The sequence below is a fragment of the Phycodurus eques genome, chromosome 8 (genome assembly GCF_024500275.1).
Source record: "Phycodurus eques isolate BA_2022a chromosome 8, UOR_Pequ_1.1, whole genome shotgun sequence".
NCBI classification, from domain to species: Eukaryota; Metazoa; Chordata; class Actinopteri; order Syngnathiformes; family Syngnathidae; genus Phycodurus; species Phycodurus eques.
The window spans coordinates 9,735,251-9,748,764 of record NC_084532.1 but is presented as its reverse complement, the minus strand read 5'-3'; the positions used below and the strand labels follow the sequence as shown (position 1 = coordinate 9,748,764).

At 42.1% G+C, this 13,514-nt stretch overlaps 1 protein-coding gene across 2 annotated transcripts in view; it reads right to left on the bottom strand.

The window, feature by feature from the left end:
* arhgef18b (rho/rac guanine nucleotide exchange factor (GEF) 18b) overlaps positions 1–13,514 on the bottom strand; it is an 86,567-nt gene that overhangs the window by 52,808 nt on the left and 20,245 nt on the right. For both annotated transcript variants that reach the window (XM_061682871.1, XM_061682872.1), the window contains 6 exons: positions 12,733–12,901; positions 11,908–12,034; positions 9,708–9,762; positions 6,943–7,017; positions 5,361–5,469; positions 2,907–3,081 (listed from right to left, as the gene is read on the bottom strand). In XM_061682871.1, the coding sequence (XP_061538855.1) occupies positions 2,907–3,081; positions 5,361–5,469; positions 6,943–7,017; positions 9,708–9,762; positions 11,908–12,034; positions 12,733–12,901 (710 nt within the window). The remainder of the gene's footprint in view (positions 1–2,906; positions 3,082–5,360; positions 5,470–6,942; positions 7,018–9,707; positions 9,763–11,907; positions 12,035–12,732; positions 12,902–13,514) is intronic.

The following is a 13,514-nucleotide window of genomic DNA, read 5'->3' as shown; positions in this document are numbered from 1 at the left end:
AACCATTTGCACTCCCATTCACACCTACGGGCAATTTAGAGTCTTGGCAGGGCACATATATGTGTTTAACTTATCCATCCATTTTCTGAGCCGCTTCTCCTCACTAGGGTCGCGGGCGTGCTGGAGCCTATCCCAGCTGTCATCGGGCAGGAGGCGGGGTACACCCTGAACTGGTTGCCAGCCAATCGCAGGGCACATAGAAACAAACAACCATCCGTACTCACATTCACACCTACGGGCAATTTAGAGTCTCCAATTAATGCATGTTTTTGGGATGTGGGAGGAAACCGGAGTACCCGGAGAAAACCCACGCAGGCACGGGGAGAACATGCAAACTCCACACAGGCGGGGCCGGGGATTGAACCCGGGTCCTCAGAACTGTGAGGCTGACGCTCTAACCAGTCGGCCACCGTGTCGCCGTGTTTAACTTATATTAAAAAAAAATAATTCAAGTTGTTCTTTGCAAGTTTTCCTTCCCTTGTTGCTAAATTGCAAACATCTCAATGGGATTCCAGATTTGTGACTGTGAGACAGACAGAAAGTAAGCTTGCTTTTACCTCCTGTATCTCCAGTGAAAGTGCATGTGTCTGTCTGTTTTTGTTGTTGTTGTTGAGTCCATGATTATTGTGTGGCAATGCTTTTCATGTTTTCCTGCTGTTGCTAAAGTAATGCTGTGAAAATGTGTGCTGTGTCAGTGAAACAATCTCCTTGTCTGCTTTCATATCTGCCTTTGATGACTGGAAACAGCAGCATTTTGAGACTATCGGCACTTGTCAGTTTCTCTGTGTTTTCCGCAAAAGACGAATAATTGGCATGCAGGTTCTGTGAAGGCGCCTACCTAGTCAGTAGCTGTCCTAGCCATTTCCGTGAGCAACATATAGCAACAGAAACAGCTTGGATATAAAAGTTAGCTTTGCAGCAAAACGTGCGCCCGATCTGGCGAGCCGTCATTATGATGGCGTTGCCCGATGACGTCACTTCTAGGCAACACATAGTAAGTGAACTATAATTCCCAAAGGACTATTCGACCTTTATTCCATATCCGTTCTGTATCTATATATTAATCGGAAATAAATACATTTAAAATCAACGCTGAAAGCTCATGAAATTAATTGACAAAGATGAAAACAGAGGACATTTTCGCCACAATTATAGTTAGTTGTAGGTAGTTTTGCAAACATATAATGTTGATTTAGTTAGTTAACATTTTTTTTAAACATTCTCATTTTTATCTTATTTCATTGACAATACTCAATTTTATTTGAGTTATTTGGTTTGTTTTGGTTTACTATAATAATCTTGGTGCGGTGTTTGCCATCTTGAGTACACTACAACATCACACAATAAAAGCACATGCGGATTTTATTCCTCATCCTGTGTGTGTGTCTCTATCATTTAAAAATTGGTTAAGATGTTAAAAAAAAAATGCTATGTGTGTACCGGGCATTGCCTTATTTAGCTTCACAAGACTAAACTATTAGAAAAATCTCTGGTCCTCGAAAGAGATACGGTATGGTTGAACCCTATGAACCCTGAAGGTACCAGAAAGGAGAATCTGACCAATTGTGTTGATCTAGGTTGCTAGTAACAACAGAACCAAACAACCTTACATCATAGTTCCACAGTTCTCATCAGAGCATGTATACACCCTTGCACACTTCTTTCATTTGAAATAGCTGGTCTTATCAGCGGATAAAATGAGAGCAGTGAAGAAGTGTGTGGTGCACACGCTTACTTCAGTTCACCCAACGTACCAGAGAAATATGAAGAACCAGACTATGTGGAACCATAAAGTGAATGCATGCTGTAGGCTTTGCATCAACAACTGTTAGAAGATGGTGTTGATGGATGAGATGACCCGCCTAAACAGAATGAAGCATTGTGCAACACAAAGCAGTGAAACAAAATGCAGATGCAGCCTTGGAGATGATGTTCTTGGAAACTGTTTTCAAATATGGGCGGAAAGACACAAAACAGTAACTGTTTTCTTTCCAGGAAATGAAGCACAGCCTTAGTGTGACAGGAGATAAATTATCTGTTATCATCTGTTCCAAGATAAATGCCAAATATTATGGCACAATGTTTTACCTTGTATTCACTGTGCTTTATGTGGTATAAACTCCTTGAATTCTGACTTTACAAAGCTACTCGTGTTCAGTCTTGATTGACATTGTCAGAGATGTATTAATTTCACAATATTGTTGTTATTGTGGTTGTCCTATTAATGATTTACGATAATCTATGGGTAAATAATGTACAGGAAATATTATATACAGCTCTTTTAAAATAGCTCTATTGGTTACCACAACCGCCTCGCAGTTCTGAGGTTCTGGGTTCGAATCTTGGTTCGGGCCTTCCTGTCTGGAGTTTACATGATCTCGCCGTGCTTGCATGGGCTTTCTGGATCTATTGTTCTTAGTATATACATGTGTGTATGTGTGTGTGTATATATATATATATATATATATATATATATATATATATATATATATATATATATATATATATATATATATATATATATATATATATATATATATATATATATATACACACACACACATGTATATACTAAGAACATATATATATATATATATATATATATATATATATTTACATTCAGTTTATATAGCGCTTGTACTCATTAGGGTGACAAGTGAGCGGGAGCCATTTTTGATACTGCCCTTGAATAATTGTCAAGCTTGTGTAGGTGTACCTAATATTGTGGCCCTTGTGCAACGCTTGTTTTTGAGCAGGTGCGCAAGCAGTGGCGTGATTATAAAAAGCCACACGTTTGCATCTGTGCTGAGCACCTGGACTCGTGTGTGTGTGTGTGTGTGTGTGTGTGTGTGTGGTTGTGCAAGAGACAAGCATAAAAAGCGTCATGCGCTTGCCAAGTTACTCACTCATGCACTGAAGGCTATGCTTTTTCTGCAGCGTCTTGCCGCACAGAGAGCAGGTGGCGCAGCTGGAAAAAGTGCCGAGTGCAAAAAGATGCACATTGTTGTGGCTGAACTCTGTCTCCTTGGCCTCCCTCTCTTTCTCCTTACCCCTCTGCTGCTGTTTCTCTCGGTTCTTACCCTGCAGGGACACAATGGAGGTTGGTTAGCATCATTAGAAGTGTGTCACAGGCGGGATATGGCTTTATGTAAGAAGATTAGTGTGCTCATAAGTGCTGTGTAACTCTGTGTAATGCAATTAATGGAACAACCATGACTTGAATGCTTAACCCTACTGGTGTGTTTCATGTCAAATGTTCAAAGTACTTTTTCCGTATGAAGTATCGAGGGAAATGTTATAAAATGATGCATTTCACACACTTGCAAACAAAGATAAAGGGAGGGCGATGTTCATTTCTGACATTTTGGATACACAAACCAGGTCAAATTGACCCGGGAACATCACTGCTTTTACTGAGAAACAAATGTATCAGGAGGGTTGGGGAAAAAAAAGTTTTAACACAGATTTATCTGTGAGGATTTTTGAAATTATCCTCATTGAGCCATGATTCGTGAAAGGTAAAGCACTAAATGTTGATTGAAGTGGTTGGTAATTACGTTAAAGTGCCCTGAAACAGGCCCCAAAAATGTCTTGTAAATTCGACACACAACAGAAAAGAGTCATGTTAACTAGCTGGACAATGATGAATGAATGGAGTAAAAAAAAAAATTAAAAAAAAATCACAAAGTATGTCAAATCAGGCTCCACAATGGTCAAGAATTGAGACATTCTTTGAGCTTCCAGATGCTGTGGGTGTGTCGCTGTGTGCTTTGAAAATCCCAGCTGTCAATCAAATACTTCTTCTATTGCGGATTCGCTGTTCATTGCCTGCAAGCGGCGCAAGAGAGGAGCGATACACAGCAAATGCTTTTTCGGGCCTCAGAGAGTCATTCCACTCCTTTGTTTCCGTTGAAATTCAGCGGGCGGTTAGTGGACGAGGGACTTGTTAGCCATGACGGGGCACAAGAAGCGGGGTGGGGGGTAATAATCCATGGTGCATGCAATGTTCTCCCCCCCCCTCCTCCTCGCCCGCGATGTGAGTGGCCCGCTCCGTCAATGCGAGCGGCTGACTGACCTTCGCCGTGAACTCTAACTGCTGTGGGGCTGGCGTGGGGCCGCGGATCCTGTGCGGTTCGCTGCTCCCTCACAACACAGCGCGTGTGCGGCCAGACGGCAGAGACATGTTAGCCCAAATAGCACCAAACACTTTGCACTTGAGTTTTGTATTTTTTCGAGTTGTGAGCATACTTTGATAGCTAATTGCACACTATACTGGTAGAACTGGGTCCATTATGCATGACGAAGTGGGGGACAGAAAGCATAAACCCAAACCTCTTGACGTCACGAAGATAATTTATAGCCCTGCCCACAAAATTAGAAGGTGAAAAAGAGTCTTAAGCTATACCTTAACAATTTAGGACTATATTGTTCTCAGGCTTTCCACGTTTTCAGCACTTATCTTCAAACGTATTTAATGTATTTAGAAACAAAAAATATTTACATTTTGAGGTGCTTTAATCATGGTTTATATTGCCTCCTGTTATGTTGTCAGCCAAATTGACCCACTTTAAAAGTTGAAAGTAGTTTTTCCCTATTAAGTGTGTTGTGATGTGTAATCCACATATACAAATAACATGGTAAATGTTATACATTTCCAAGTTGTGTTAACAAACAATGTTTATTGGGATCTTTTTGTGTGTGTGTTTCTGACACTTTTAGATTATTAAACATGCCGAGGGTCAAACTGACCCAGGAACATGATTGCTGTTCCTGAGAAACAAATGTAATAGAAAAGAAATGTATCCACATTGAGCCATTCTCTGTGAAAGGTAATGCACTAAATATTGAATGACATGGTTACTAATGGGGGCGGCATGGTGCACGATCGGTTAGCACATCTGCCTCACAGTTCTGAGGACCCGGGTTCCAATCCGGCCTCGCCTGTGTGCAGTTTACATGTTCTCCCGTACCTGCGTGGGTTTTCTCCAGGTACTCCAGTTTCCTCCCACATCCCCAAAACATGCATGGTAGGTTTATTGAAAACTCTAAATTGCCTGTAGTTGTGAATGTGCATGCTAATAGTTGTTTGTCTATATGTGCCCTGCGATTGGCTGGCAGCCAGTTCAGAGTGTACCCCGCCTCGCACCCGCAGTTAGCTGGGATAGGCTCCAGCATACCCGTGACCCTAGTGAGGATAAGTGGTGTAGAAAATGGATGGATGGATGGAATTACGCCTATTGCGTTACTGTATTTTCATGTTGGTCATAATGGTGGTACTTGGCGAGTTAAATATTTAGCTCTCCAAGTCCCACTAGGTGTACTTGGTTTAAAAGGTTTGAGGTCTTCCACCATTTGCCTACCTTATCTTTACTGAAGGAGCCGGTCATCCTGTTCCTCAGTGAGCTGAGAGTCCTCTTCACCTTGGTGCCTTTTTCCACCTTCTCACTGCGATCATCCTCTTCCTCATTCCTAGCGGACAAAGAAGAGAATGCACACTCAAGTCAAAATATCAGGTAAAAGAGTACAAGAGCTGCATCAACCAGTACTGGATCTCATTAGAGTAAGAGTGCAAAGAGTTATATTAAATCTACATTCTGCACCACTGATGTGTCATTAGATAATAATCAACAGTATGCCTTGATGATCAAAGATGTGAAAAATACAGTATTAAAACCACTTTTTAAATATTTTAAATGGAACCATGTTTGTTTCTGGGTAATCACATTATAAGGTGGTGTGAGGTTTTCTGCCAACTTAAAATATCACACTGAAATTTGTCATTTGCTGACTATAATACACATTTTAAATTAATTAAGTTGACTTCCACATAGAGAGGAGGAAAAAATGATTTTATCCCTTGTTGAATTTGAAGTTTGCTCCTGTTTGCTCCCACCTTTATGGCTGTTTATTAATCCTGGTGGTAATAGAAAGAATATCAGTCAAACGTGTTCAACCAGCGGCACAGTTGCCGACTGGTTAGCACATCTGCCTCACAGTTCTGAGGACCCGGGTTCAAATCCGGCCCCGCCCGTGTGGAGTTTGCATGTTCTCCCATGCCTGTGTGGGTTTTCTCCAGGTACTCCGGTTTCCTCCTACATCCCAAAAACATGCACGGTAGGTTTATTGAAGACACTAAATTGATCGTAGGTGTGAATGTGAGTGCGAATGTTTGTTTGTTTATATGTGCCCTGCGATTGGCTGGCGACCAGTTCAGGGTGTGCCCTGCGTCTCGCCCAAAGATAGCTGGGATAGGCTCCAGCATGAGACCCTAGTGAGGATAAGCGGTACTGAAATGGATGGCTGTTCAGCCATAATCCTGCCTCCCACAAATTGGCTGGTGCCCATGTGGCAAACAGTTTAGCACAATCTAATCTCCACTATGGGCAAGACTAAAGAACTGTCAAAGGATGTCAGGGACACGATTGTAGACGTGCACAAGGCTGGAACGGGTTACAAAACCACCAGCAAAAGGTTCAGTGAGAGGGAGGGTAAAAGTGGAACAATTGCCATCGGTCTGGAGCGTCACTCAAGATCATGCCACGTGCCGTGAGAATTATACTGTCATGAGAAAGGTAAGGGAGCAGCCTTAAAGTACATGGTGGGACCGTGTTAATGATCCGAACAATGAAATCTTGAAGTGGTCCCCTGGTGAAGAAGGCGCAGGCCCATTGTAGTTACCCCATGCAGCAGCAGAGGTCCCTGTTGTGAATGCAGCCAAAAGGTACATGCTGTGTCCACTTGTCTGCAAGTTTTGCTGGGGTACAAATACACTGGGTTTTTTGTACTAATAAGTTAAACTACTACTTCTACTATCAAGGTTGAACTATCTTAAACTGTAGAATACAAAAAGCACATAAAGAGACAATGGCACCCAGCTGAAACCATAAACTCCTTGTCAACCCCATTAAACCGTTATTAAGCAACATGAAGAAGGAAACTTACTCATTAGAGAGGAACTCGTACCATGTGACACTTTCAGAATCTTTGTCATTGACTTTGTTGTTTGTCTGCTTGGCTCTGTGGAACACAATGACAATATTTTATCGTGGAAAGCCTGCTACAAAAATTTTACTTGTACGTAAGTACGGATAGCAAACGAAAACATGCGGAAAATTGTGAGTGTTGTGAAAAAAGATTCAGTCAGTCTGTTTTTATCAAAATCAAATTGATTGCCAAGAATGTGTACAAAATTATACAAGGAATTAGACTTGATATGATACATACACGGAAGTATAGATATAGTAACAATCAAAGACAACCCTCCAAAAAACACAAGTTTCATAATGTGCAACAAACATAACGGAATTCAATACAATAACCAAACGGAGTGCAGTTATGAATGCGATTTAATAAAATAATGCATTTCCTCAAATAGTGGCTCTAAAAAGGACCCATGCCACAATAAGTCACATGGTGCGACTTTTGCTTAAGAGAAAATTAAGCGCCGCACTCAAATAGATGCTCTCTTTTGCTCTCAGGAAAAAGAAACTGGACTGTAGTTCATAGGCGCATAGTATACCATAGGCTAGGCTATTGGTGAATTGGGGATTACAGAGTATAAACTATTGAACTCTTTTGCCAACCAAAAAAGCGGCACCTATAGGGAGCGTTTGAATTTGAATGTGTACAATCTGCAATGTAGCAGGGCTGCGGTACGTGAACCCCAATATAGTGGGGGAACACTGTAATACACGACTCGCCCATCTGCAGTTGAGTAATAATGCCCCTGGCCACTATATGAGGAAAAAAATTGTATTTCTGCAGTGTTCGCTTCCCAGAGCAATACAATCTGGTGACATGCACACAAACACATGTACACACACACACAGTGCTTGAGACTGGTCGCACACTGCTCCTTGTGCTTCGTTTTGAGCAGCGGCCTGTTTACTTACCCGTGGTACAACTTTAGCTCCTGCAGAACTTTCTGTACCATCAGCCTAAGACAAACAACACACTGGGGCTGAGTTGAAGCAAAGGAAAGCAAAGGAAATAACTAACACACACATTCACACAAGTGCGCATATATTTTAGAGAGAGAGACACACACGCACACGCACACACGCCATCTAAGGGGATGGTGGGAGGGAGGAGGTTGCAGACACATGACATGGAGCAGAGATGTCAGCAAGGAATGGGGAAAGCCCCTCTGTGATGTGTTATGTGGGAGGAGATGTCGGTTTGGAGGAGAACATAACAGGCCGCAGATGCAGTACAGTACTGTATGTACCTTTACACAACAGCGGTGAACCACTAAAGTAGTGAACCGCTAAAGTATTGCACATTGGGCTACAACGGCAAGGGCCCTCAAAGACCAGTGGTGACTCAAGGGCACTGGGGGTAGTTCTCAGGGTTGTTTGGACTTTTTATATTTAATACAGAGGAGTTGGTGGCCGGTTGTCGGGCCGCCTCGGTGGGGCCGGCGGATCGGTCTGGGTCCCTCAGTGTGGGACGTGTCCCGTCCGCCGGGCTGCTCTCGGGTGGACTCCTGGGCCCGATCCCACCCCTCAATTGATTGGGGGGGGTCTTTGTGCATGTAAAACGGTATCAATTCACTTGCATGTATCCGCAGCACACACCCCGGTGAGTAATCGAAGTCGTGTGTGTCTGACTTCCAGTTCCTAGTGGCGGTCTCTGGGAGGGGCTGCCATATGGCAATTATTCAACTTAATTGAGGCCCTTGAACTCTAGAAATAGAATTACATTTAATGTAGGTAAATTTGAATTATTTATTATGATTCATTCGAATTTTGTTGAGTAAAACATTTATTAAATGTATTTGATTATGGGGTAGAATCTATACATTTCACATTTTTCACACTACTATATGGACCGGCAGCACATGGTGTTTCAGTTGTAGAGTTTTAATTTCTTTGTTTTTTGTACTGCATATTTGAAATAAAAAGTTTAATCAATTAATTACACTTCGTAACTGCCATTTAATTTATGAAGTTTAATGTTTTATTTTAAGCATTTGATTTTAATGAACTTTACCTTCGTAAGAAATATTTTTTTTTAAATAGGCAGTCAGTTTAAAACTGCTTAGTTGTATTGAGATCAAAAATAAAAAATATATAACGTGAAGTTTAATAATTAACTTCGATCAGTTTATTTTAAGATATATTAAATATATAATCATATTTTTACCATTTTAATCAGTTGTATCTGCTGTTCAAGTTTTATTTTATTAATGGGTTGTATTTAATTAATTTCATTTCATGTAATTTACAGTTGAATTAATGAACGATTGTATTTATTTGTTATTGTAATTAATTAAATCCATCTATCCATTTTCTAAAGCACTTGTCCTGTTCAGGGCATTTTTTTTGGGGCCCTGGACCTTGATACATTGGGAGTCTAAAAAATTGTCTTCATGAGTGTTGCTTCATGTGATTGACTGGCAACCAGTCCAAGGTGTAAGGTGCCTCTTGCCTATAGAAAAGTCAGCTGGGATAGGCTCTACCTCACTTGTGACCCTAATGAGGATAAGCACGATGAAAAATTGGATGGATGGATGGTGTGCAGAATGAACCATGGGAGACAGTGACGGGTTCCTTCTTTAAAGTCTTTTGAGACAGTGTACAATATCAGTTAGCCCTATGAGATCAAACCAGGAGAGTTTCTTTTCAAGCATCATTAAGCGTGAGCAGATGTAGTCATGTACTGTAAGGTTTTCGGACCTCACTCGAGAGGGTCAAGTGTCGACTTACATGTGACTCTGCCCCTCATTGGAGTGCAGGTGTTCCTCAGGGTCAAACTCCTCTGCTACATGAGAGAAAGAGAAAATGTTAACGTGATGAAAGAGGCTCTTTACTATAGTCTACAGCAGGGGTTTTTGGTTAGTGGGACCCCTTACAGGGGAGACATTTTTCCATGGACGCCCTCATAACACTGGCCAACAACAAATTTATTTTCTTGGATTTTGTAGCTGATTTATATGATGGCTGACAGGGGCAAATGCGGTGCAAAAGGCAACACTACACGGTTCACGCGACACAACGGAAATCTACGCGACCTCCGTGACGGAAAAGTCCTGTGAGACCAGCGGATGCTTCTCATAGATACAGTATGAACACTAGAAATGCCAGCCTTGTAGGAGTCCGGCTAACCGACGTGTCTACGTGGCGGTCATGTTGGGGAGGCCGTCGTTCCCATGCAGTACAAGGCAATGCATGGACACTGAAATTAGTTTGTCAACGCCAAAGCGTAGGCTATCAATACATAACAGATAAAAAAAAAAGTAAAAATATGTATCTAAACTATATAGAGTATACGTGAAAGGGACCGCCAGTTCCCTTGTCGTAATTGTATGGTGTTTTACGCAACCGTATGTAGCACAATGTACCTTCTTTGGTCTTTTGGTTTTCTTGCCGTCGTCCACACAAGTGCAATGTGCTGACGACTTTGACCTCCCTAGTATAGCATCGCTGTTGACATGGAGCTCAAAAAGGGCATGTCATATCTCAATATGCATACACTAAATTGCCAAAAGTATTCGCTCACCTGCTTTGACTCAGATATGAATTTACCGGTGGGTGACATTCAATTCCTAATCCATAGGTTGCAATATAAAATCAGTCCACCCTTTGTAGCTTTAACAGCTTCAAGTCTTCTGGGAAGGCTGTTCTCAAGGTTTAGGAGTGTGTTTTGGGGAATTTTTGACCATTCTTCCGAAATGCATTTGTGAGGTCACACACAGATGTTGGACGAGAAGGCATGATTCTCAGGCTTCGCTCTAATTCATCCCAAAGGTGTTCTATCGGGTTGAGGTCAAGACTCTGTGTAGGCCAGTCAAGTTCATCCACAGCAAACTCTTTCATCCATGTCTTTATGGCCCTTGCTTTGAGCACTGGTGCACACTCATGTTGGAAGAGGAAAATTGGTCCCACAAGGTTAAGAAGATGGAATTGTTCAAAATATCGGCTCCTTAGTTCCAGTGAAAGGAACTCTGAAGGATTCAGCATACCAAGAGCTTTTGGACAATTCATTGTCAATTATTCCCCCCCAAAAGTCACAACCTTTACAAGAACAGCCATGTATTTTGTTGGGATGAAAAGTTGTATTTTTCAAAGATAAAGTCGCCAAATTATTAAAGTTAAAGTTTAACGGGAAGAAAAACAGATGTTAACAACTGAACTTCAAAAGCTCAACTTAAAAATAGGACTGTTTTGGTCCTGTCCTAAATGTGTTAATTATTGGCAGTCTTTCTATCAGTTCATCCCGGACGTTTTGGGCTTACAGATCCTCATATACAGTAGCTACAGTATTTTCGGTAGCTCTCCTGACCATCGTGCCACCTCAACCATTCAGGACAACGTTGTTGCCTCCGCCTCTTCGATTGCTCGCAGAAGGATCCTTCTCTTAAAGAAATCCTCGCAACCTCCTTTAAAAAGACGGCTTCACGATGTCTTATTTCTCCTTAAGTTGGAGAAAATGAAATTTACCCTTAAAGGCGTGCTCTGGTAGGTTTTACACTCACTGGAAACCCCTGCTTCAGTATTTTGAAATTGTCACACCCGATGAGGTACTATAATAGGATAGGGCACCCGTCGCCCACCGATACTGATCCCTGGCTCCACCCCCTGCACAGGTCAGGGCAAATCTGCATAATTAAATAATTTCACTTGCTGAGGTGTTGGTCTGGATGTGAGCAGCTGGTGTCTTTTCTTTAAGTATAGCAATAAAAGTTATTGTTTCCTTTTTCACCCTTTTAAATATTTCAGACATATGTCACAATCATATCAAAGCTTTTAATTGGCCCAAAGCTATGGTAGGAAGGAGTAATTGGTTTATTATAGGACATACTAATGAAATGCAAATGATTTTGTAGACAGCCAACCTACAGCTCGAAGTCCCAGGACCCCAGTTTGCAAATCCCTGCTCTACACGTGCACGGTCAAGTCCACCCACCTCCTGCTGCCCCCGCAGCCTGTTTGGATGTCCGTACAATACGAGAGATGTGTGCTGCACGTGAATATTCGTCCGTGGCGAGGATCTCCGAGCGGGAATAGACTTGCTTGCCAGGAACGCCATCAGGCTGAAATGTTTGCAAACATACAGTGTTAGATTTGTGTTGATGCCCCCCTCTCCGGCAGACTACTGCATTTATGTTTTATGGAGGTAGTCACAATTTTGTGAATACAGCACAATGAATTTCGATGTTTGGGTTTGAGTCTGAAGAACAATTGCTGTGAATGAGCTCCAGAACTCATCAACAACCCATGAACAGGTGGAATACAGTATACACAGTCCAACAAAGTATACTTTCATTTAATTTACTTTTTAACCCTTTATTGGCCAAGGAACTATACTATACTTATTAACTTAAATGGGTGATGAAATGGGACCCTTGACATCCTAATGAAGTATAAGAAAGAAACAAAAAAAAGCAATGTTCACAATTAAAGAGCTACAGTACATGCATCTCTGGGGCACCTGCCTACCCAACATGTGTGAAACTAAACAATCAAGTCTTTTGTTATCTACTTATTTCTGAAAATGTGCCTGTGAGCATGCCGTTCTGCACTTCTGCCCACAGTTGCGTAACAGTTATTACATAAAAGCTTTCTATAATAACTGTGCTAAAGTGTACATTAGTTAAATTAACCAGTGGCCGTGGCGTCCAAAGGGGGTAAGTGGAGGGGGCGGTGGCCCGGGGCATCCACGTGAGGGTTGGGGGGGACGGATGGGGTGCTTTTAGCTGTATCGATGTAGTGTCACAGTTCTAGACTGTACCTTGGCAGCGGGACAGGAAAGCCTCCCCTTGGGACCGTCTGTCTCATCCAGTGGACAGGCTGTGCAGCGATCGGTTTTCCGCTGGGTGGGCCGAAAGAGACCACGGTGCCCTGTCTCATCCTCATCTCCATCGCTGTCGCTGTCCATGGCCATAGTGTCGAGACTAAGTCTGACAGCACACACACACAAAAAAAAAAAAAAGCATTTAAACAGCAGGAGTCCGTTTTTTTAAGCAAATATCCTGAATGCATCAATCGAGTAGTTTGACTTATGCTGTCAAATAGTTACCTCAGGAGAGTATACAAGTGCAAAGGTTAGAGATATTGCTTGTTTTTGTGTATTTTAAACCACTCAATTCATCTATCCAACCATTTTCGAGAGCGCCTGTCCTCACGTAAGGTTTAGGGTGAGCTGGAGCTTATCCCACTTTGGGCCAGAGGTGGGCTAAACCCTGGACGGGTTGCCAGTCAATCGCTGGGCACGTATAGACCAAATTCCATTCACACCTAAGGACAATTTAGAATCTTTAATGGACCTAACATGCACGTTTTTGGAATGTGGGTCGAAGCCGCAGTAGCTGCAGAAAACCCATGCAAGCGTGGCGAGAACAAACAAACTGCACAGAAGAGGACCCGACCCAAGATTCCGATCAAGGCCTTCTCAACTGTGATGAAAATGTCCTACCGTGTTGCCCACCACTGGATTCACGGCAAAAACTATTATAATACATACTGTATATTGGCCCATAAGACTAGTGGTTAACATGTCTGCCTCACTGTCTG